The sequence below is a fragment of the Schistocerca piceifrons genome, chromosome 3 (assembly GCF_021461385.2).
Source record: "Schistocerca piceifrons isolate TAMUIC-IGC-003096 chromosome 3, iqSchPice1.1, whole genome shotgun sequence".
NCBI classification, from domain to species: domain Eukaryota; kingdom Metazoa; phylum Arthropoda; class Insecta; order Orthoptera; family Acrididae; genus Schistocerca; species Schistocerca piceifrons.
This window is the reverse complement of record NC_060140.1, coordinates 693,767,442-693,793,714: the sequence shown is the minus strand read 5'-3', so window position 1 is coordinate 693,793,714 and position 26,273 is coordinate 693,767,442. Positions and strand designations below refer to the sequence as shown.

At 42.5% G+C, this 26,273-nt stretch overlaps 1 protein-coding gene across 2 annotated transcripts in view; it reads right to left on the bottom strand.

The window, feature by feature from the left end:
• Positions 1–26,273, bottom strand: part of LOC124789684 (ATP-dependent translocase ABCB1-like) — a 238,757-nt gene that overhangs the window by 152,031 nt on the left and 60,453 nt on the right. The window contains exons 2-3 of one of the 2 annotated variants that reach the window (XM_047257119.1): positions 25,097–25,221; positions 77–202 (exon numbers count right to left, since the gene is read on the bottom strand). In XM_047257119.1, coding sequence (XP_047113075.1) covers positions 77–202; positions 25,097–25,116 — 146 coding nt within the window. In that variant the 5' untranslated portion in view covers positions 25,117–25,221. The remainder of the gene's footprint in view (positions 1–76; positions 203–25,096; positions 25,222–26,273) is intronic. The other variant, XM_047257121.1, reaches the window with a different exon arrangement.

The following is a 26,273-nucleotide window of genomic DNA, read 5'->3' as shown; positions in this document are numbered from 1 at the left end:
GCAGCAAGTTGACGTCATCCACCCGCAGTCCCAAAACCTCATGGAATAAATACAAAGCTTTTTACTCTTTGCTTACACGTCAAGTGGACCAGACATCTTCTCCCAAGGTTTGCCTTCTCCAGACAGTCTCCTGTAGGCCGTTATTTGTACTTCTTCTTTGATCTCCTCCGTTACGCTCTCCCGATGTGTACTATACCATAGCCTGCAGAAAAAATAGTCAGTGAGCTATAAAAATTCAAATTAATTGTAAACGGTTTCATTAAACTTACCGTATCTTCAAGTCCGGAAACAGTGGTTACTCTTACTTGTTAATGTCGGTCATGCTACATTTTTTAAAGCTCATTTTATTTCAAATAGCTTCGCACGCTAACAACCAAGTACAAAATTAAGAAACATGAGGCAAAACTAGATTTGGTTACTTTTTATGTAGGATATGAGTATAGTAAAATGCTAAAAAATAATATTTGAACACTTTACAAGAACACAAAGAATGTTAACGATGTAAACACTCACAGTTAAGGTTTCCAGAAGAAGACGTTGAACACTGCAGCAGTCAAAAGTTTAGCTTTTCGCGTACATCTTTAATTCAGTTTAATAAATCTCAGTACAGATTTTTTGCTTCATTTTAGTATTTTCGAGTGGCCTTCAGAGTTGTATGATAAATAATCTGTTTTTCATGTTATACGAGGTGAGACAGATCTATACCGAGAAACTTACAGAAGTTTATGAGAGTAGCTTGCTGAATATTTTGAGATCAGGAATCCTTTGTCTGTAGCGTAAATATAAAGCGCAGTGAGTTTGAATTGTGTTCGAATCACCTTTGTGAGCCCAACATTTAGAACAGTTATTTCATGGAAACCATTAATTAATGTTTCACACTAAAATATATGGTAATAAGGTTGTACCATTCATCTCTGTATTGTAACTGTTCGTTTTCTGTCCTTGCATACATCATATATTGTGTATTTCAAGTATACCCATTGCTATACAGATAGTCTCAGTCCAGGAGAATCATAAATGCAACTCGAATAGTTAACCGAACAAATTAGTACAAAGCGATCAGCAAGTCCTAATAGTTCCTTTAGGTCTGTTGGTAGTATTAAGAGGCATCTTTTATTTAAATGAATTAATGGATATTCGATATCTCAGACACTTTTCTGATAACCTGGTTACATAAGTGGGATCCTTATCCGACGTAAACTGCTAATAACCGGACATATTTTGCCAAAATATCAACTAGATGCACCGCTTATCAGCAGACTTTGAATATAGAGAAATATTAAGTCATACACTGCACGAAATGTAAAGATGTAGTAGCATTTGATTAGAGGGTTAATGACTCTCAACTGCAATACGTAGCGTCATAATAATAATTGGGAGTAGCAATATATAAAGAAGCTAAGTGGAATAATCACACTGGCTCGATTGCAAGTAAAGCCAGATGTAGATTTAGATTCGTTGGCAGACTACGGAGGAAATATAGTTTCTCTATGAAAGAGATTGCATAGTAAAAGGCTAGATGTTTATAACGGAATATCGTCAGGTGTGTGAGATGGTCGTCAGGTTGGAGCAGAGGAGAACATCGAGTGTATGCAAAGAAAGGCAACACGATTGTTCATCGGCTTATTCGACTCCAGTAAGAGAGTGTCAGAAATTCTACAAGGACTAAACTGGAAAACACCAATTAATGATATACTTTTCAGTTCAGCATCTAGAAAATGTTCACCGTCTTCCTACTTGTAGCTCCCGTAGGGACCACGTGCTTGTAGCTAAACTCACTGTGAACATTTGGTACAGAAGCATGGAAGCAGTTAGTCTTCCCACTTTCGGAAACTAATTATTTTTACCATAATCATTACCCTCATCAGTCATCTGATGCCCACTGCTGTACGAAGACTTGTCGTGGGCTTTTCTACATTTCATGATATTCAGGGGACACGAAATCATGATATTGCGTTTTCCTAATGTCATTTAATCGCCTTCCGATGGGAACTGTGTCAGTTTTTTCTAATCCCTAGGTATCTAGAAATGATCTTTCTTGGCCCATCTATAAATCATTCACCTAGCTACACTTATTCCCATCTTCATTTCATTTTTGTTAGACTCCATTCCACTCCATTCTCTGACCCATTTCTTTGTTTCCACGTTTCTGCTAGTAATGCCCTACATGTGTCCCTTAACTGCTCGATGGCAAAGGGTTTATGAGTTTTTTTCGCATTAAAAGTCCAATCCTCATTGTCGTTAATCTACAGCTGCTAATACACACTGTACAGTTACGGAATCATAGTTTATGAAAATCATTTTTAGTTTACTAAAATCACTCCAGACCACTTTCACCCTTCAGTTTATTTCTGTTGCCACTGATTTCAACTAACATAAACAAAAAAGAAATACATTGGTTATACTTATATTAGATTATACTATAGATGATTTACGAGCATAATTACAAATCTGCTTCATTAATACATATTTGTTGAAGTTTCTCTGCACTAGAGGACAACAGTACAGAGACATCAGGAAAATGAAACTGATTCACATATATTTCATTAGCATGTATTCTTTTATCTTTCTCCTATGTTGAAAGTATCTTCTAGGTCTGCTGAGGATAATGTAAATGTTATGGTGTGGGGGCAGTTGACTTAATTTTGAATTTATCACTTTCTTGATGAACTATGACAGAAGATGCAGCTTACACTAATCGATCACGACATTCTGACCACCAACCTAATAGCCGATATGTCCAGCTTTGGCACGGGTAACAGTAGCGATACTCCATGGCATAGAAGCAATGATGCCTTGGTAGGGCGCTAGAGGGAGCTGACTCCACATCCACATTAAGTTTTATTAGAGACTATAACTGTTTTACTGTGAAGATTATCAGTTCATACAGAGGGCACCACACAGCCAACCGACGTGTTTCTCTGCAAAGCCTACCTTCATTACACAGTAGTCTTCAACGAACTGTGATAAGAGCCTGAACAACAGCTGTCGACGTATTATGGCATGTATAACTTCTCTAAAATACTGGTATGAATTTAGTGGCCAAGCGACATAGGTGAGTCATGAGTTGTAATTTTTGTATACTGTGCTTTTACTATAATGGCTGGTTACTCGACGAAATGTGGATCTGCTCTAAAAAGCTACAATGGCAACGGCGACTTATTGCACCTCTTTACCGTTTTGAAAGTTATATCATAGTCTTGGAGCACATCCCACTTTCCTAATGGAAGGTAACTTGGTGAGTTTTTCTATGCTTTGTAGGATATACTTTAATGAATATCTCGCACATTACAGAGAGGAAGACGATCTGCTTATAGCTGCTTTGTTTTTTTCTTTCCTCTTCATTATCAAGTTGTTTCCGAAATATCTAATTTCGAAAATGCTGTTTTTGTGTTTTCATTCCGAAGACTGGCTTGATGAAGCTGTCCACGTTAGTCTGTACTGTGCAGTCTCTTCATCTTTGCATAACTACTGAAACCTACGTCTATTTGTCCCTGATTACAGAATTACAGTTCTTCTTTTCCTCAATAATTTTACTCCTATCCTTCCCTCTATTACTGAACTGGCGGTTGCTTAATGCCTCTGGATGTATCAACCGATTCCTTCTTGTAGCCTGATTGTGCCATAAATCCCCCCCCCCCTCCTCCCATTCATTTCAGTACTTCCTCCTTCAGTTATTCGAACTACCCATCTAATCTTCAGCTTTCTTCTGTATTACGACATTTTAACAGTTTCTATCCTCTTCTTGTCTCAACTGTTTATTGGCCACGTTTCACTTCGTACAAAAATTAAGCTCTAGGCATATAGATTCAGAAAATATGTCCTAACATTTAAATTTATATTCGATTTTAACAGATTTCCTTTTTCAGAAATGCTTTTGTTGCTATTGTCAATTCGCATTTTATATCATACCTACTCCGGTCATCATCTGTTCCTTCGCTGCCCAAATGGAAAAACACATCTACTACTTGTCGTGTCTCATTTCCTAAGCTAATCCCTTCGGCATAGCCTGATTTAGTTCGACTACGTTCCGTTACTCTTGTTTTGCCTTTGTTGATCATTTTGTTACGTCTTTTCGAGATTCTATTCTTTCAATCCAACTAGTCTTCTAAGTCCTTCGCCGTCTCTGAAAGAACTGCATTGTCATCAACAAACCTCACAGATTTTATTTCTTTATCCTGAACCTTCATTCTCTTTCCAAATTTATTCTTGTTTTCCATCACAGCTTGCTCGATGTACGGACAGAATAACATCGGAGGTAGGGTAGAACCCTTGTCTCACTCCTTTCTTGACTACTGCCTCTCTTTCATGTCCTTCGTCTATTAAACCCACCGTCTGGTTTCTGTACAAGATGTAGACAACCTTTCACTCCTTGTATTTTATCCCTATTGCCTTCAGAAGTCCAACATTAGAAACTTCATTTCTTTAATTTCCTACCTGTCTGAAATTACTGTGTTGTTAATCTGCAGTTCATAACCAATAAATTATGGTCACAGTCCACATCTACCGCTGGGAATGTGTTGTAGTTCAAAATCTGTTTAGTAATTTCTGCCATAACATTACAGAGTCTATTTGAAGCCTTACGATCTTTTCACATCTCTTCCTCGTGTAAAATATCCTTTCATGATTCCTAAAAGAATGTTTGGAATGATTAAATTATTCTCTGTGTGAAATTCTAGCAGACGGCTTCATGCTTCATTCTTCCCCCGAGTCAAAGTTCTCGTACTATTTTTCATTCTCCTCCTTTTCCTACTATTAACTTTCACTCTTCCGACATAATTGCATTTTCGGCTTCCTTAACTATCTGAATACTTTCCTTTTTCTTGACAAACTTTCTTTCAGTGTTTCGTTCATGTGTCAAGTAGGCAATGAAATTGCACTGTTATGGGTGTAGGCCTCGTGTCTACCTTGCTGTGATAATGGGTTCACTGGGCTATTCTTAGCAGATTGCCTGCTTTATTAGCCGAGTTGACTTAATGGTGCAAGGTCAGATCAATCAATAATCCAGACTATTGCTCCTGCGACTGCTGAAAACGTCGCTGCCTCTCTTCTGGAACCACAATTTTTTCTTGTCTCTCCACACATTCTTTTCCGTTGTGGTACTAATTATGATATCGTTCAGGCAAATAAGTCACAGTAAAACAGCACTCTCTAACGCGACCTTAAAGGTGATATATACAGAACTTTTGGATTCAATCGCGCTATTAGTTCTGACCGTGCAGTTTGCGCATACGTTCATGTATGTCAGATAATTATTTAGTGATTCTTTGAGAATCCACACAAAGACCGTAAAATAATTTGTGTTCACTATGACCAGTTATAAGAGACGGGTCATGGTGACCAAGTCAGCAGCGCTCATTGTTTATGGAAATTATTGTATTTTTTTCTTCTGTACTGTCTGATCCTACATTTGATATTATTCGCTGTCAGTATTAATGTATACGTTTCGTAACAGTGACATGTAACTCTTAACCTTGACTGGTAGGAAAAAGTAAATACTCTTATGAGAAGTTTAAGTTTAGTTTGTAACTACCCACGTCTTTGTAAATTGTTCGGTATTTAAAAGTTTGCACATTGCTCCTAACACTTAATACATGACACCCCGTGCCTCTCAGCGTACTCTGTGTTTATCGGAAACTTCGTGATTTTCGTATCTGGCGTAATGCTCTTCCATTGTTTTTGTACAAGTTAGAAACGGTTGTTCAGAATAATATAGTGAAATTCTGAGTTAATGCAATGCTGCGCAATGTATACTATTCAAGATTGGCACGGATTTACTGCTCATATCGTTGGAGTGGTTTTTTTTAAATTTTCCAATGAATGCGAGATATTCAAGCTCTCTTCTTCGCAGTGGTATGTTTTAGCCGATTGTGTTGGTTATGCTATTCATTATGATAAAAATAGAAGAGGGGAAGTTGTTGGGATGTCTAGTACCTGGTCGTTATAAAATACAGTATGAAAATAATTTAGCACACTGTTAACGGGGAGCAAAGTTCAGATAATAAGCTCACTATATCCTTTAGTCTAAGCAAAACCTCTTAACTAAGAACATTTACTGACTTTGCAGATTTTCACAAGCCATCCATTAGGTTCACCTGTTGTCAAATAGTTGGTGACGTCTCCGTGGAACATTGCATTACGCTTTAAACGAAGAAGAGACATGAAATACAGTCTGTTCTATGGTTAGACCTTTATAAGCATTTTTATGGTCTTCAATGTGGAGTATGCCCTTGTTACAAAAATTTTAGTACAGGTACAATTGGTATTTTCAACCTAAGAATATCGGCCAGATTATTCAAATTTCTCGTCATTAACGAATACACGAACTAAGAAGTGTGTTTCTCGATGAATGATTCACGATCAGTGAGTTCATTCTTTATCGAGCGAATTTGTAACGTACCAAATGGATGGACAGGTAAGTTTGCTGTGTGTGCCTTGTAAAATTGGGGGAGCAGCAAACGAGTAATTAAAAATAAAGTATTCCTTTAGGTGTACAGTTTTCTAGTGAAGTAACCCACTGTAAACGAGTTCTCTTTAAAGGAGCGAGCTCGTTTTGTTCTGCATATTAGCATAAGTAGGGCAGTTTTAAAAATCGTTGATGCTTAATACGGATCTCTACGATTTTCAATATGCAGGACAAAATTTATTAATTCTAGAGAATTCTGAACAATATGTATGACTGAAAATTGTGGCAAGTGGCAATTACAGTTCTCTTGCTCTCATTAGTACTTTCGTTTTAAGGACTCCAACAATACAAATAAAGATTTTTTATAATGAAAGGGTACAGTACCGCCCGACATTGAAAATAGGTACAACATTCTTCGTTATTCTTGTCATAACAACATGTTTTTTGTAATAATAACTCAATTTCACTTAATACACCGAAGCCGGATACCAGTGTAGGAAAGAAGGATAATTTATTTATTTAATTTATCACATGTGCACTCCCACAAAATAAATCCCTACATACAAATTGTTGAGATCTGTGAAAGGAATGAATGTATGGTCGTCCGCTAACCGCAGATAGTGAATGTGAATATATGATCATCTTTGAGACGGTCCTTTGGTCACCGAGACGAGTACTTCCACGTGGTGAGCACTGTGTGAGCCTCAATCTGTGTGTGAGACAAAGGATAAAGAGAAGTACTCGACCATGGTATCAGTTGAGGACTCGCGTGTGTGACGAATATGTTCTTAATATTACTTTGCGTGTTATGTTTCCGTGTGACGCGTGATTCAAACTATAATACCCTGAGAGTGAAGCAAGGTGAGTCAGCCGTCTATCCAGCAACGCCACTTGGCTTGCATTGCACAGGATGACGTGCATATATCCTCCAGAGTTCATAGTAGGAAAGAAAAGCTACGAAGTGGGGCAGTGTCGTGTGAAACTGGGATGTATTCTAATTGAAGTGGGAAAGCTGAAAGTGATGTGATTATAACGTTGGGACTATTCCTTGTGTTGTATTCCATGTTGCCAGTGTGGTGTATGTCATGTAATTTAAGTATGTGTGGTTTGCATGGGAGAGTAGTAAGTTAGGTTCAGAGGTAGTGGGTTATGCATGTTCCTTTTGTACCGCTCGGCCTGGAGGAAATTTTCGTGATGATGGGTGTGAGAGTCGAAGTGCGAGATATAGCAAAAGATCCACCATCCTATCCAGAAATTGCACTGTAGGGTTAGATAATTACGAGACCATAAGATAGAGAATCACCAATGTAAGGCCATGCCCACTGGGCGGAGTTTCTCATGTGCAATTGTTGTAGAAAATGTGATGGTGTGTTTAGGTTATAGAATTTACCAGAATAAAAAAAAGACAGTGTAAAGAAAAAGATTGGTGGCCTTTTCCTTCGAACTGTATGTTGTCATGATATCCAGAATTTATAATGTTGCGCCATTCATATTCAGTGCGATGGCCACGTGTTGATCAAGGCCGTTGAGTAAGAAAGAAAATGTGGTATTGCCAGTGCGTTGTGAACAGTCAGAGTTGTGTAAATTACTAATAGTCAGATGTGCGTTATCCGTTTACGTTGCGTAATATTCATACAGGAAAATAATTTGTAATTTAATTGTGAGTACTAGAGCTCATGTTACTTGATAAATAAGAATGAATCCACTCGCTTGGCAGACCACTCATCTTGCAGGCCTGACTGCTTGATGCCACAGTATGAGCAAGGCATGTGGGTGCCTCTCAATAATGCTAATCATAAGAGATGTAAGAATAAATCAACTTGTGGCATTCCTTGTCAATTTGCTTGTCGTAAATAGTTTCAGCTCGTCAGTACACCAGATTATTTATTAAGGTAATATATGAGGTTAGAAAGAAAAATAATGCTTGTTACTTCACAAACTGGGTTTCGGTTGTGAACATTTTAATGAATCAAACCCATAAATAATTATGAAATGCAAAGTTGCGAATACGAGCAACCATCAGCTTTGTAAGGAAATGACGACAATGAAGACCTGCGCCAGGCATGGACTCAAAAGTCCAGTTTTTCCGCGTTACGCTAGCAGCAATCTCTTCGGCTACCCGTGTACCACTCAGGACCAGACTCGAATTTCCAAATGTCGCCGTTCCTGCGTCACAACTTGTACGCTCATGATGTAATTTCCATATAGGGGAAGACATCTTAATTGAAAGTCGCTGTCTGGTATCGGCAAATAAATACGATACAGCAGTACCTGTGTTATTGAAGAACGATGCAGAGTTCATTCGGAAATGCCTGAATCGTTCTTCTTAACAATATAGGCACTGCAAAATCGAACATACGTAATCCTTGGAATGTGCTCTTTAACGACCGATATTCACTTTTCCGCATAAGCACCAGCGAACAAGTGTTCTGAAGCCGTCGCGGAAGAAGTCGACGCTCTGTTACCGCAACCTGTTTCTCATATTTTTCTCAACCGCGTCAGATGCGTTTTGGTGTTCCCGCAGATCTTCCATGATTGGAGATAAATGGAAGTGAGATGGCGTCAGACCTGGACTGCGTGCAGGAAGTCGTACGGTTTCTGGCAGTTTTACAGTGTGTGCTCTTTCATTTCATACGTCAGCATACGGGGCACCATTCGTGCATAGATCTTACATAACCAAGAAAAGCAACAATGTGACCTAGAAGTTCCTGTGGAATGCCGATTACGCTTGCAGTTTCTCTTTGAGTTTCCTTAGTCTGTCTGTCAATGTTTTGCAGGCTGAAATAAGTGGTTGCTGTCACAGGACGTTCAACTCTTAACTTGTCACGCAAGTAAGATGCTCCCATCACATCATCTTTAAAGTTAATTGGTCAACGACGCACAGTGTTCATATCAACACAATCGTCGTAAGTTGCTAGCACCCTCTGACGAATTTCCTTTGGAATGACACATCCTGCTGTCAAGAATGCAATGACAGCATTTTGTTTAAATTTCAGAGTGGTTATAATTAAACCTCCGCCATAAATAACAAATGAACCATTGAAAGAAACACATCGTAATTTCCATAGCAGATGAGTAAGACAGAAAGCCGGTTTCAATAAATAGTGGTTTTCAATTAACCTTAATCGTGGTTTCAACGGATTTAAACCCCTCTTCTTCCGAAAGACAACTAACATGCATACAATGCGACAACATAAATTACATTCAAAATATCGTAGACCAATATTAAGCGTCGTACAGAAACCACTACCTACAACAAGTGTAGGCATGTCACAAACAACATGATGTATACCAACATAAGACAGGTAGTACTTACAAACTTCACATTAGCGAACAGTCAGTCAGTAAAGCGATCTACATCTCCACATGAAATGTGTAGGCAACGATCTGTACACCGCTTTATAAAAGTTAAGGCCCCTAAAATCAAGGGCTAGTCACTTCAGTAAAATTAGTCACATAAAATGCCAGACTATGTTCAGAGCTACATGCCGACTGAGAGAGAGTGGAGAGCGTGGATACCAGAAGAACAAATTCTGAGGCATGCGCCGATAAACACGCAGCTTGGCGGCATAAACAACCAGCACATTGAAATCACTAACAGCATTGCAGAAATATGCCTGCCTATCAGATTACGCTTCATTATTATCACTGCCCCCTTTGTGCAACTTCTGAAAACAACACTGAAACATTCTGAGAAAATATAAGCATTTGGCACACTACATTTTGCAGTGAGAGTGACGACCTGTAAGTCAGAAAGATACGACGGTAAATACGGGGACCCTCCCGCCGGAGGTTCGACTCCTCCCTAGGTCATGGCTGTGTGTGTTCTTCTTAGCGTAAGTTAGTTTAAATTAGTTTAAGTATTGTGTAAGACTAGCGACCGATGACCTCAGCGGTTTGGTCCCTCAGGAATTCACACACATTTGAACATTTGGAAATACGATTTTAGTTTTCAATGGGAACATACGTTCTTAAATTCACATATGAGAAATAATGTCGAATATTCTACCTCAATAGCTGACGGTTGCCTGAACATGGAAAAACTCACTTGATCACGTTAAATTAACACACCTTCGTTGCTGTATAGAATGTGAAAGGAGAGGAAAAGGAACGTAGCCTACAGCTTTATGCAGTCAAACTGGATTCACACAAAAAGATAAAGTTCTAGAGAAGTTAACCATCATAAGTACGCTAGGGCTGAGGCGATTTTACTGATACCGATTTTACTGATACACATATAAGGAATTCGCATCCACTATATATATATATATATATATATATATATATATATATATATATATATATATATATATATATATATATGAGAGAAGGAAAGAGCAAGTGGGTGAATACATCAGCGACCGAACAACACCTCAGTGACACAGATAAATATCACGAGATTAATGACTAAAGAGTACACGACTGCAAAGGTTAAAATAAATCACGAAGAATCGTGAACAGAAGCAACGAGACCAGGAAAGCTGAAGTTCCCCCCTGGTTCGTGCAACACGTGGTCCCCACATAAGAGATTACTAAAATCTCACAAAGCCGCGCGGGATTAGCCGAGCGGTCTTAGGCGCTGCAGTCATGGACTGTGCGGCTGGTCCCAGCGGAGGTTCGAGTCTTCCCTCGGACATGGGTGTGTGTGTTTGTCCTTAGGATAATTTAGGTGAAAACTTAGGGACTGATAACCTTCGCAGTTAAGTCCCTTAAGATTTCACCTACTTATTTTTTTTTTTTTTTTTTTGTGCGATGGCTGGGGTTCTAGCTCCTTAGGAGCTTGGTCCCCCGTGTGTGCAGGATAGGTTTTTCTTAATTGGGGGCTCCATTTATTTATTAACAAAAACAAATAATTGGGTCTCCTTTTTCAGCGCTTTGGGACTCACTGTGGGCACTTTCGCCCTTTAGTGGTCCTGATTTAATGGTGGTTGATGAGGTTTGAGTATTGTTTCTTGTATTCTTTTTGTTTGTGTTCTTTCTTCACTCTTCTCGGTTCCTCAGTTGGTGCTTACTATTGTTGGTTCCTAATGATTAATAGAGGTACCTTGACTTTGTGCCAGGCGGTTGGTTCCACCGTGGCAATGTCTTCAAGCCTGTTGTTCGTAGGTCTGAGTCTCTCTATCTTTGTCACCAGTTTCCTGGTGGCTTCTTCGATTTGTTCAGCTATTCCTGGCATCTCGAGCTCCCTGTGGATTGCCTCTGTGCTGGTCCATGGAGGTGTGTAGGGTGAGCTTTAGGCACCTGTTCTGGAGTGTCTGCAGTTTCTTAATGTTCGTCTTACACGTGATGCCCCATGCGGAGCACCCGTACAGGATGGCAGGCTGTATTATTGCCTTGTAAATCCGCATCTTGGTCCGGGTTGTCATTTCTTTGCTTGTCAGAAGTGGGTAGATAGCGTGGATTGCCCTTGTAATTTTCGTCTTCTTCTCCTTGATGTGGTCTGTGAATAACATTTTCTTGTCTAGTGTGACTCCTAGATATTTTACTTTGTTTGTCCAGTTGATGCTATGTCCGTTGAGTTCTATTCTGTCTTGTATGTCTGGTCTGCGTCTTGTGAACAGGATGGCTTTGGTCTTTTCTGCGTTAATTTTTATTTTGTTTAGCTTTGCCTATTTTTCAGTTAGGTTGGTTTGTTCTTGTAGTCGTCTAATTGTGGTGTCTAGTCTTCTGTGGCTTGTCAGTATTGCCGTGTCATCGGCGAATTGGGCCAGTACTGTGTCCTCTGTTTTTGGAATGTCATTCACATACACTGTGAAGAGGGTGGGAGACAGTACCGATCCCTGAGGATTCCTTTCCTCCAAGGTCTTAGTTTCCGATCTTTGCCCGTTTATGTTTGTCGTGAAGCTGTTGATCATGCTTAAGTAGCACCTGGGTATGTCGGTATCTTCTTTTAGCTTCACCAGCAGATTGTTCCTCCACACCTTGTCGTAAGCTTTTTCGACGTCCAGCATTAGTGCTGCTGTGTACTTTGCCAGGTCCATTGCTTTTGTGATCTCCTCTGTGATTCTTAGCAGTTGGAGCTCCGCTGATAATGTTTGTTGGTAAGCGAACTGTTCTCTCCTGATGACGTTCCCATCCAGGAGGGGTTGTCTTATTCGCGGGAGCAGGACGCGTTCTAGAAGCTTCGACATGGTGCAGAGTAAGCTAATCGGGCGGTGGTTCTCGGGCTTTTTTAGATCTTTCTCTGCCTTGGGAATCGGTTCAATATTGCTGATTTTCCACGCATCTGGAAAGTAGTTTAGCATCATGCATGCATTTATGATGCGTGTTAGTAGCACCAGCGGTTTTCGTGGGATTAGTTTTAGCTGTTCATTTGTGATGTTGTCTGGTCCAGGTGCTGAGCGTGTTCCTAGTCTTGCTATTATTCTCCGGACCTCTGTTGGTGTCGTCAGTTCTGGCCTATCATCTGCTGGTGTGTTTTGATTGCGTCAGCCTCCTGGTTGATGTGTCTGGCGAATTCTATCTCTTCTTGTGTTGGGTTACCCTCCTCTTCTATCTTGTTCTGCTCCTCATAGGTGTGGGCGAAGAGTTCTGCTTGTCGTAGTGCGTCAAATACTACGGTGTTTCCGTCCACTAGTGCTGACTTCCTTGGTTTTGGGTTCTTCAAGCTTTTGATCAGCTTCCAGTGCTCTCTTCCTCTGAGTGTTAGCTCACTCATGCGGTCCTCCCACTTTTCCGCCTTCCATTCTAGCACTCTTTTGTGTATTTCCCGCGTGAGTCTATTCACCTCTCTCCTGTCTTGTGGGTTTCTGTATCGAATCCATCGCTTTCTCGCTCTGTTTTTGAGGTATTTGAGGTCTTGAATCAATGGTGGGAGCTCGTTGTACTTTTCTTCCGCGAATGTCGTCTTGATTGTGGCCTTTCTTTGAGCGTTTTTGATTTTGTCCGAGAGGGTACCAATAGCCTCGTCAATTTGTTGTTCACCGTTGAGTGGGGCAGTGGGGTTAACATTATTATTCAGCCAGCGGCTGAATTGGTTCCAGTCTGTTGTTATTTTTTGTCTTTGTGGTGGGGGTTCTATTGTCTCCCCTATTTGTGTAATTACTGGAAGATGGTCTGATGTTAGTCTGTTTCTAACCTGCATATCCATATCTGGGTCCATGTTCTTGACGATGAATATGTCCAGGGCGTCTGGTTGATGTCTGCTATTGAAGGGTACATATGTCGCTTCTAGGGGGGCTGTGACGACGGCTTGGAGCCTTTCTTCTAGGTTTTGTAGTGCTTCTCCACGAGGGTTGCTCCTGTGTGCGTTCCATGCTTCGTTCTTCGCATTTAGGTCGCCTGCCAGTAGTATGCGGTCGTGATTATCGAATATCTGTGTTAGGTCGTTTTCTTCCAGGTTCGCTCTTGGGCTGAGATACGCTGCTACTAGTAGCAGTTTGCCATTGGACTTCTCTATGTTAACCAGTGTTGCCTCAAGTGCTGTCATTGGCGGGGTTGGTTCTGGGTGGTGCATTATGTCTTGCCTGAGGTATATGGCAGTTCCTGCACCCATCCTGTTTACTCTATCAGTGCGGTGGCATATCATGTTCCTAAGTTTGCAGCTTTGGGATGGTCGTAGGTGGGTCTCTGTGACCATTAGTACATCTATTTTGTTCTGCTCAATAAATTCGTTTAGGAGGTCCCTTTTGTTTTTGATTCCACATGCATTAAAATTGCAGATGCGTAGTAGTTTTTGCCCTCTCCTGTTAATTTCCATTAAAGATTTCAAATATTTTCATCGCTCCTCCAGCGATAGCCATCAATTTTGACATAGCGTCAGGTGCTGAGTTGACTTCTTGTGGTGTTCTTATTGCTGTGTTCAGGACTTGCCTCCAGTTGAAGGATGCCCAGATGGATTTTACTTCGTCAATGAAGCCCTTGACTCCTTCCATCATTCCTTGTTGTTGGTTGCCTGTTGTTGGTTCTGTTCCTTGTGTGTTTATGTTGCCCCATGCTCTTCTTCTCCCTCTTTGTTGTGCTTCTGCTGGTGTTGGCATCGCTGTTGGTCTTATCTGTGGTTGTTGTCTTGCTTGTCTTTGCTGGTGTTGTTGGTTTTCTCTTGCGTAAGCTTCTGCTGCTTCCTGGTAAGCCCTGCAGCCTCTGTGGGACGCTGCATGCCCGTCTTCTCCACAGTTGATGCAGTGTGGGATGGCATTTGTTGGTAGTTGGCAATCTTTTGCTCTGTGATCCCCTCCACATCTTGCACATCTGGTGGGCATGCCACAGTATCCCGCTGTGTGAAAAAATCCTTGGCACATCTTACACTGTGGCGGTCCATCTCTGTTTTTGTAGGTCTCAATTGTTACTTTTGTGTCAAGTAGGTATCTCAAATTGTAGATGTTCTGATTTTCGGGTTTTTTATCTAGTGATATGCAGAACACGTCCATGGGTTTAAGTTCCCTTGTTTCAGGAATCCTTTTCTTGTACTGGTGTACATTATTTGGGTGGAAGTTGTTGTATCTTAAGTCTGTGTTGAGTTCGTCTTCCGTGACTGTGTCAGGCAGACCTTTGATGACTACTTTGAGCTGTCTGTCTTCTTGAAGCTGGTGGGTGTAATTTCCGATTTGGTGGCGTCTGAAGAAGGCCAGTGCTGTTATTTGGTCTCTGACCGACTCAAAGTGATACTTTATTGACTTTCCTTTGTGTATCACCCTAATGGGTCCTTCCATTTCTTTTTTCAGTGCTGCATTTAATGTCAGGTAGTGGCCTGCATACTGTGTGGTTATGGGGGGTACCCTGGGCTTTTCCGGCGTTGTTCTCTGTGATGTTGTCATGTTTTGGCTCTGTTGAGGCGTCTCTTGTGGTGTACCATTCCCTGTTTGCAGGTTTTGTATGTTCTGCAAGGTGTCAAATCTATTCCTCGTTTCGATTGTGAACTGCTTGTTTTGGGTGTCGGTTTCAGTGGAGTTTTTCCTCTTGATTGTTTTTCTTGGCACTCTGAAGCCCTCGTTATCTTCGTATAGCTCCATTTGCTGCATTTGGTGCGTGTTTTGATCCATTTGTGGCGTGTCTTGGTCCATTTCTTCGTCCTCGCTCGATGACGCGTAATGTTCCATTTCCCTTCCTTTCGCTCCCACTAGGTGATTTGTTTCTTGCTGGATTTGCTGGTTGGTGCTATTTGTGTCTCTGATGTCAATTTGGTGTCGTTCGGTTGGTGCTAATGCGCCGGCGGCCATCTTTGTTTCTTCCGCGGCGGCGGCAGCTGCGGCGGCCATCTTGCGTTTTTCCGCTTCAATGGCAGCGGCTACGGCTTCAGTGGTAGCCGTGGTGGTTTTTCCCCTGTTGGGGGCAGTTGGCTTGGCTGTTTCCAGGGTTTTCGGGCGTTCCGAGCTTTCCCTTCGTAGTTTTTCGATGGTTTGGAGCATTGCCTGCTCCATGGTGGGCGTCGTTCCTGTTGTCAGTTCCCTCTCGGCGCTCGTGTGGTAGTGTCTTTCGACGTTGCGATGGAGAGACTCAGACCTACTCGCGGAATTAGGCCTTGCCCTACTTCTTGACCTGTGCCTGAAGGCGCGCGGACGTACCCCGCCCGGGGAGTCGGCCACCTGTCGGTCGACTGCCTGGTGAGGAGGCCCTGGTGCCTCTTCATTCCCTATGCTAAACATTCCTAGCCCATCCGGCTATCCCGGAGGATCTCGCCTATCACTAGTAAGACGGCCCTATCAGGACACAATTGCTTTTTAACACGCAGTGGGAGCACTTCAAACTTAAAAGTTCGCAGCGCACCCCCCGCGTGTGCACACAGCTCGGCTGCTCGGAGACCGATGTCACCTACTTATGAACCTATGAATCTCACAAAACTAAGAAAATGCAGTTGCTCAAATAACACGTTAGACGCTGATCAAGGATCACGCGTTGAAATACAGAAACTGGAGTTGAGGTCTCATCGAACGAGGAACACGTGGAAATAGGTGTAACAAAGCAAATTGTGGAAATCGGTATATCTAAGCACACAATCTGAGATAGGGGAAGACCCATAGACTAGGAGAGAAAGAAACATACTCATACGAAGACACATTTATTATCACATTCACACACAATAAAGGTCGCCCTAACTTGGCACAATCATTACACAGTGGAGAACTTTCCACACCCAATAATCTGAAGGACCAGAGAAAACCCAGAGTACTGAATAAATGGAAACCCGGGACGCTCGCTTGCACTAATGAAGCATTACGCTTATAAGTAAAAACATCCTGGAAAAGGAGATGTAACGCTTCTATTAGGATGAAGAACTTACACATTCATAACGACTTTTAAGTAGAAAGAGTGAGCTTAAGAACCACGAACTAAACTCACCAGCAGCCAGTAGCAGAGTGCCTACGAACGGTAGCACTCAGAGAACCAGGCAGTAAAACACAAAAGACCACAGTGGTCATTTCCGCCACGAACGTAAAAGTAACAGATAAGACACGCACAGTGGGGATACACCCCTTTCCCCAGTAAAGGAACGCGAGGTTGTTTACCCTGTACCCGCAGCTGCCGAAAAGCAGCTAGTCTGCCACATGCCTTGTAAACAAGGAAAGACAAATAACCTCTCTCATTCCTTCACACAAAAGGCAAGGTAAAGCGGGAAATATGAAGATGTAAGATCTCATTACATATATTACAATGTCGATTACAGAGGATACACAGGATAAGTAACTAAATTACATAAAACAAACGAAACTCCGTCCGAACAGGCCTTGAAGACACAACAGTACCGCTGGCCGGAGTGGCCGAGCGGTTCTAGGCGCTGCAGTCTGGACCCGCGCGACCTCTACGGTCGCAAGTTCCAATCCTGCCTCGGGCATGGATGTGTGTGATGTTAGTTAGGTTTAACTAGTTCTAAGTTCTAGGGGACTGATGACCTCAGTTGAGAACCATAGTGCTCAGAGCCATTTTTGAACCCAACAGTACCGACCGACCACCGTGTCACCCTCAGGCCTTAGGCGTCATTGGATGCGGGTACAGACGGACATGGGGTCAGTAAACCGCTCTCCCGTCCGTTGTCAGTTTTAGTGACTGGTGGCGTTACTTCTCAATCCAGTAGCTCCTCAACTGGCCTAACAAGGGCTAAGCGCACCTCCCTTGCCAACAGCACTGACGGTGATACATGCTAGTGCTAGCCAAGTCCGACAGCACTTAACTTCGGTGATCTGACGGAAACCGTTGTGACCAATGTGGCAATTGAATTACATAAAACATAAAATTCTTATGCAGTGCACAAGTTGCTTGTATCTAAAGGTGAGATAATTATTGAATTTATAACAGTCCCACTGCTCTGTCCTTCTGGGGGAGTATGAAGTATACCGTGAACAAGCGGTACAGCAGATGAGACGGGAACAAGATAAACATGGTCAACTGTATTATGAAACGGTTCTATTGAGACGTTTCGGGGTGCGAAATTTTGGGAGATGGATACGTACACATGGGTATATCATTCCATGCTGATTCAGACGTAAGCTAGAATTCATCAACCATAATGACTGGCGAGTGGTTGGTTGCCAGTCTATCGCCGATCCATGACGGTATGTTTTCAGGTGGTGAGAGCTTTGGAAAGCGCGCTCGGCAGTGCAACGATAAAACATTCACGTATCGACGTAGGCACGACCAGCATGGGCATTGTGGGATCTTGCATTACCTTTTTGAGACATGACATGACACGATTCTGAATTTCGGGCGCAGTCACTACCTTACCACCTCACAAATGCAACGGCTATTGTTCAAATTACCGTTCATGCGAACGAGAAACGATAGTGTCGTGTGTCCAATGGTAAACTACAAATTTATACCCGGTGTTGAGCTGGTAAGAGGATGACGACAGTAATGTGGAGATGTTCGTTCTCTTCGCACACGGATATGTGCGCAAAACTGGCACTTGCTTGCGTCCGGTGTTGTCACTGAACATGCTACTGTCGGCGCACCACTCTCTGCTGCTGCATCAAGGGATGAGTCGACAATGGTTGCCGTGCTGACAGTCTGAAGAGCTAACGCGCGCTCCCACTACCCGTGTGACTGCTTGTCTTGCTAAAAACATACTTCCTGACTGAAGGCGCACGATGCGACTCAATGATCCTGCACTGCCGAGAGAACAATATAAATGTTAAAGGAAACGTAAGGCACGTCGTTGCAACCAAACCAGTTGAAATTTGCATAAGACGCTTTTGGATAACGTAGTGAAGCATCTATGGACCCGAATATACCGGGTGGTTATGGTTAAACTTTCCCTATTTAACACGTTATAACACGGATAATAATTACCATACTAGGACTAAACCTGGTAACAATAATATCAAGGACATGGCGAACAGAAATAATGCTAAATCAATTCAATTAAAATCCTTTTAATGTGCTGCTAAGGTACATCACACCATTACATACCGGCACCATTACTACTATAAAAGGAGCTGAATGAGGCGCCCACCAGTGTCCAAAAGAGACCGAAAGCGCAGGACTGCATTCTGCACAGCAGAACGAAGCACCTCTCTTGATACGCTGTGCTTCAGATCAGCACATGCGTGAATATTCCCATGGTAAATTCTTGGAAACAATCGACTGATAGTTCGATCGTTTCCAAATGTGTTTAGGAGAAGCAGGTGAACTTCACGAGCAATGTGCTGTGGGGCCCATCTTGCAAGAAAACTGTTCAGTTCAATGCGTCTCTCTCCTTTGGGCGGGTATGACATCCTGGCGAAGCATATCGCAATAACGCTGGCTAGTCACACTGCACGTCTTTGGTCCTTGAGCGCCAACCTATTACATAAAGACTAGACTAATGATAGGTTGTTTTGGAAATCAGCCCTATGCAAAGACAATTGGTTTACTTTCGCCGGCCGCTGTAGCCGAGCGGTCCGGAACCGCGCGACTGCTACGGTCGCAGGTTCGAATCCTGCCTCAGGCAGACAGTAAACCCAGGTGTAGGTCCAAGGTGTCCAGCATGCAGAGAGGTTGGTTGCAGGCCCTTAACTGGCCTACTTCTAACCAACATACGGCCATCACTGACACCGAAAAAGAACCAGCTTTCTCCAGAAAACACAACAGACTTCCAACCTGCCCTCCAATGACCTCTCGCTTGACACCACTGTAGTCGCGGATGGCGGTGGTCTAGGGTCAGTGGAATGCACGTTACAGGGCGACTGGCTGCGAGCTGTCTTTGAAAAAACCGATTTGTAACAGTTCGCTGTGGTATCAATATTGCTGAAGTTGCTGCTGCAGGTGCATTACAATGCTTCACAGCCATACACGAAAGACATTGGTCTTCGCTCTAGGCAATGTCACACGACCGTCTGGAGTCCAGTCTTCTTGTAACTGTACATTCGCGTGATCATCGCTGCCAGCAATCACGTACACTGGCTACATTTCTGTCAAGACTTTCTGTAATATCGCAGAAGGAACATCCAGCTTCTCGTAGCAGTATTACGTGACCTCGTAAAAACTGAGTGAGGTGCTGATAATGGCGAGTTTGTCGCCTTAAAGGCTTCTTGACCACTATCAATTCACCACATCCAGTCTTAAAGATAAGTAACGATCACGAGCGATTTAAAAGAAACGTGATTTGCGATGAGTCGCAACTCATAACGGCGCTAATAGCGCCACTCTTATGCCACGGGCTCGAAATTAGAATAGAAATCATCTTTCAGATGTAGACACACCAACCAACTTCCGTTTATGTCGCACAACTCCTTCTCGGTGTTGGGATTTATTTTTTCGTCAGTGTATATGTCCTTTCGGGCGCTAGTGGCGTGGGGTGATTGAAATCGTACGTGGCTTTAAGTGCGGACCTCTGGAACCAATAGAGTATATATTCGGATGGGGCTTTTGAGATCTCACCCAATGCGTGCAAATATACCACGGGACGCTAAACCAGTCTCAATATGCCACGATCCTCTGTCTCTCAAAATCCTACTCAGACCGGTAGACGTTTCTCATTCTTACACGATGCGTAACACGAGCTTCTCAGTTACAATCAAAAGCAGTTTCTGAATAAACGTATTGTTTCCTTATGTACAAAATGTATAAGGCGTAAAGCTACCTATTCTGAGCGGCTGTGCCGAAATGCTAATCGTTTGCAGATCCAAATACACTTCAAGCCGTTTGTTGCATGCCCTCTTCATGATTTTACAATTTTAATGGAAAACAGTGTACTGTAATTAAGCTCTACAAAGACAAAAAGAAGAAAATAAAAACAAATTCTAGTGTCTTTAAAACAACAGTAACGACGAGACCACTAAACTCCAAAAACGTAAAACGCACGCTCTTGTGTTAGCACTGACATTGTAACTATAGCGCTGCACACAGGCAGACAATCAAATACGACTATAGGCCCTCAAATCTACAACATCGAAGCTACTCAATTGTCGCGCTGATAGCGGCGTAAAGCTCTACTACTGAAATGTGATCTACAAGCAATAAAAACAAGAAAATAAATACGAGCCCTGGAGCCTTTTAGACGACAGTAACGGCGATACTACTAAACACTTGCTTTCACTAAAAACAAAAGCGCAAGCTGCGGGATGAGCTCGGTCACTGGACACTACCGCAGTGCACACAAGCAGAAGATCAACGATCAATGATGCTGCTACGCAGGCCGGCTCACAGGCGCCGGCGGTGGAGACGTCTCAGCCGAGGGCAGCGCTCGGCTATTCGCTCTTTGCCAGAGGTGCCTCGTGTGAAACTTAACGTCCCGCGTATCCACTTACCTTCCACGTGGAGCGGACGGTGCAAACCGTATGCAGAAGCGTTCACCACAGTGCGCCTCTCAGCTTTCGCTGGAGGTAGCGAAGCAATCAGATTGGATGAAAATAAAGGCGAAGAAATGTATTTGTAGTATTTCCTCATTCAATTTTCGTTGATAATTGACCATAATCTTGCATACCTTTTGTAAGTCAGGCCCCCTTCACTTCCCATTCCTTAATACAAATATCTCATTTATAGCCATTACAATATCTATCATTTTGAGAACTGTAATTACATTGATCCACAAATTTTAATTTTTTACTGTTTACAGAAACGAAAGCACTCGTGTGCTGGACACGAAAATCAAGGTTAAAATTGTCTCCTAGTGCAGGGTTACAAGTAGGTAAGGTGGTTTCGTTTCACAGTCACACTTATGAGGCATTACTAGAGCTACATTAAAGGTATTGTGATAACAGTTCCTCAGCGGTAAGTGTATGAGGTGAACTTTTTCAGTGCAGAGCAGACAAAAGCACACATTGTGATTAGGGATTTAGATTTTCCAATCGTAAAGCTGAACTCTCGGCCTCACGACTGCAGCAGTGTCGGGAGTGCCTGATAAAACTGAATGTCATTTCAGTCCTGAAGACGACATTACATTTTTCAGTGATATTGACGGTTTGTGGCAAGACCTGAGCATTACATACAACATGACGAGTGGAAACTCTTTATAGATGACTAAGAAACAAGCCTGAAATCAATACCCTTACTTAATAGTAATGATAGGCCGTCCACCTGTGTTGTGTATGGTACCATAGCTAAAACAGGTCATATACCGTACTGAAATCCTTTATAAACTGTGTTAATTACAATAAGCATGAATGGCTGGTATATGGAGACTTCAAAGACATTGCGATGCTGTTGGGTTTGCAAGGGGGATACACTGTAGCTGCTGCCTGTATGAGAGGGACACTCGGGCAACAGCAAAATGCTTCACAGAGAGGAAATGGCCTCCATGAACAGCCTTTGTGCCTGCAGTCAAAAAATATTTCCGAAGAACCTCTCATGAATCCGAACAAACCTGTTCTCCCACCATTGCACATTAAGCTGGGACTCATGACAGCATTTGTTAAGGCTGCGCACAGGAATGAAACAGCATTTCAGTATTTGTGTAAGAAGTTTCCGCGACTCAGCACAGATAAGATCATAAAGGGGACTTTCATTCGTTCAAAGATACGCCAGCTGTTGGCGGACATACATTTGAGTCCACTCGAACTCCTGATCGGCTGAATGCATGGCATTGTTTCGGTAAAGTGATAAAATTGTTCTCAGGGAACAGGAGAGCCGGAAATTATAGAGAACTCGTCAACGAACTCATTCATGTTTATAAGGTCATTGGCTGCAATGTGACGCTGAAAATGCACTCCATTGCCTTCATGTGTTCCCAGAGAATCTTGGTGCATTTAGTGGCAAGCACGGCGAGACGTTCCACCAGGATATTTCTCTGAGCGAAAAGTGGTATACGGGACGGTGAGCTACTGGTACGTCGACTGATCTCTGCTGGATGCTACAGAGAGGTGCTCCAGACACAATCCACAAGAGGAAGGCAAAGAACCGTTACCAATAAACTAAGTTTATCCGATTGAGTACGGTAGCAGTATACGTGGAATGTAAAGTCCCAACTTACTTCTAAAACTGGGCTAGGAGACAATTTTAATAGTGATATTCGTATTTAACTGCTCGAAATCTATAGGGACCGTCTACTCTGGTTTCTGTAAAAAAATCCACTATAGACCATTGTTATCAGTCATCAGTGAGGCAATACTCAAATGACCTCTATTGTTGTTGTTGTTGTTGTTGTTGTTGTGGTCTTCAGTCCCAAGAGTGATCTGATGTGGCTCTCCATGCTAATCTGTCTTGTGCCAACTTCTTCATTCTTGCATAATTACTGCAGCCTACTTTCATTTGAGCCTTCTTACTGTACAGTAATGAATCTTTAGTCTCCCCTCGTACTTCCCTCCTTAACTATTCCTTGGCGTCTTGTGTCCTATCAACTGATACCTGCCTTTAGTCCACCTGTGTCTTGACACTTATTCACCTCTATTTGTATTGAGTAAATATCCAGTTTTTGTCCGATCTACCCACTTAATATCTGCAGTCATTCGTAGCAGCACATTTAAAAAGCTTCTGGTCTCTTCTTGTCTACACTACTTAACGTGTACATTTTACTACCATACAGAGCTGCACGCCAGACAGATGCTTTCAGAAAATGCTTCCTAACACTTAAATGTACACTGAGATGACAAACGTCATAGGTTACCTTCTAATATCGGGTCGGACATCTTTTTTCCCGGCGCTGTGCAGCAACGTGGCATGGATTAAATGGAACAAGCTGCCACCATAGTCGTCCACAATTGCGAATGTGTTGCCGGCTCAGGATTTTGCACACCGACTGACCTCTCTGTTACGTCCCATAAATTTTCGGTGGGTTTCATGTCGAGTGATCTGGGTGGCCAAATCATTCGCTCGAAGTGTCCAGAATGTTCTTCAAACCAATCGCCAACAACTGTGGCCGGTGACATGGCACAATGTCATCCACAAAAATCCCACCGTTGTTTGGAAATACGAAGTCCATGAATGGCTGCAAATGGTCTCCGAGCAGCCGAACATAACAAATTCCAGTCAATGATCAGTTTAATTGGGTCAGAGGACCCGGTGGATTCCATGTAAACACAGCCCACACCACTATGGAACCGTCACGAACTTACAGTGACTCGCGGACAACATGGGTGCACATCTTTGCGGGGTGTGCGCCGCACTCGAAATCACCTGTCAGCTCTTACCAACTGATACCAGGACTCATATGATCAGGGCACGGCTTTCTAGTCGTCTACGGGCCAGTTGATATGGTCACGAACGCAGGAAAGGCCTTACAGGCGATGTCGTGCTGCTAGCAAAGGCATTCGCGTTGGTCCTCTGCTGCCAGAGACCATTAATGCAAAATTTCACCGCACTGTCCTAACGGATACGTTTGCCGAACATGGACCAAAAAAATGTCTCTGAGCACTATGGGACTTAACATCTATGGTCATCAGTCCCCTAGAACTTAGAACTACTTAAACCTAACTAACCTAAGGACAGCACACAACACCCAGTCATCACGAGGAAGAGAAAATCCCTGACCCCAAAATGGCACATTGATTTCTGCAAGTTACTTCGGGCAGTGCTGTTTGTCTGTTAGCAAACGCCGCTGCTCTCGTTTGTTAAGTGAAGGCCGTCGGCCACTGCGTTGTCCGTGGTCAGAGGTAACACCTGAAATTTGGTATTCTCGGCGACATTGTGGATCTCGGAATACTGAAATCACTAACGACTACCGAAATGGAAAGTCCTATGCGTTTAGCTCCGTGTTCTAAGTTCGTTAATTTCCATTGTGCCGCCATAATCACGTCGGAATTCTTTTCACGTGAACCACCTGAGTGCAAATGACAGCTCCGCCAATGCACTGCCTTTTTATACCTTGATTACACGATACCACCACCATCTCTATACATCCCTACCGTTATGTCACGTCGTTTTTTTTTATCTTACTGTATACTGGATCTTAAAATGTTTCTCTTGTTCAGAAGTTCTTTCCATGCCATAGCCGTTCTACATTTTATATCTTTTCCGCTTCAGACATCGTCATTTGCCTTGCTGCCCGAATAAAAAACTCATGTACTACTTTTAGTGGTTCAATTCCTTATCTAATTCCTTCAGCTGTCTCTACTTCTTCCTGTTATCTGTAATAAGTCCTCAGTTACATGAATGTGCTATTTTTCGGATTCTACAAGGCGTATGATTTAAACAGTTTGTGATAGTTGTCTTGGTTGCTTATATCTGGTTACCAAGTTTACTCACCAAATTCCCACAAATTTCTTACAGGCTTGAAGATTTGTAATGCCCCCTCCCTCCCCCAAAACTGGGAGTGTATTAGAGACTAAAATTAGTAACGAAGTTCTGTGGGAATGATGCTATGTCAGAGGAACTTCCCTTTCACTTTGTGCATGAAAAACTCACGTTTTGACTCCAGGCGGCATCTTTGCTATTAAATTCCACTCTAAAGGGATATCAACACAGGATAGCGGCTTTTATAGTTCGTCGCGGAGATGGATCTCTGTCACCAAACGTAGAGTCAAGAAGAGCTGGAACAAAGAAGCAGTTGTTTGGTACATCTCATCTTTAAAAAGAAGAAGAAAAACCACAGCATTAGTGTCACCAAACCACTGTCCTTCACCATATATGTTGCTTTAGTCTTCCATTTAAAAGGCTATAGCATTCTTATTGTTTAACAAGGATATGTAACAAACCAACAAAAGTCATTACAGTACAAAAGCTGAAAAAAGTAAGTGAAGCAAGACATTTTGAACTTCAGGAATGGTTTTCTTCCAGTAGCCTGGCATCGATTTCCTCCGCCCTTCACACTTCTCAGATAATTCAGAGCACAATGAAACTGCGCGTAAAAAATTATTATCACCTCAGAGTAGCAAGTAGTTAGTGCATTACATTGCAACTCTGGATTTACTTTTTAACAATCTATAACGATTCATCGTCTATGCGTATGCGAAAACTGCAAAAATTGCTCCTTTGTCGGATTCTGTATAAAACTGCAAAGTTGTAAGAAAGGCTTCGATTAAATGATCACTGACACACAGACGGCGTCATTCCCGAGCACCATACTTTCTACCAGTACTCTCAGTGTCTTATGTACGGAGAGCATGTGATAATGCCGGACCTAACCTACTACTCCAGTGGGCGCACAAAGTGTGTGTCGGGGAGCTTAACGTCCCAGTCTGCGGGCAGTTCATCATCAGTACGACTACACATACTCCCATGCCATGAACAACATAAAGAGATTTTTAATTTAACACAAGTTTTATGTGTGAGAAGTCTGAACCACTTCTCTTCCTTTTGTCGGCCAAATATTGGAGCAAACCGGCAGTCAACCTGCTCGTCACCAAGAGACTGAGGGATAACGATCTTACCTGCGGCAGTGTAACCGTCTGTATGAATAGTTAGACTTACACAACTCGCAAAAACTTATTGAGACGATAACAGATTCGGGGTACCCACGTTTCACTTACGCTACACATTGTGAAAAGACTTACGCGCTCCACTTTGAAACAAATGGCAATCATAACAGTTTAATAATCATTTCTATATTGCTGTATTTCAATAATAATGTGTTATAGACACC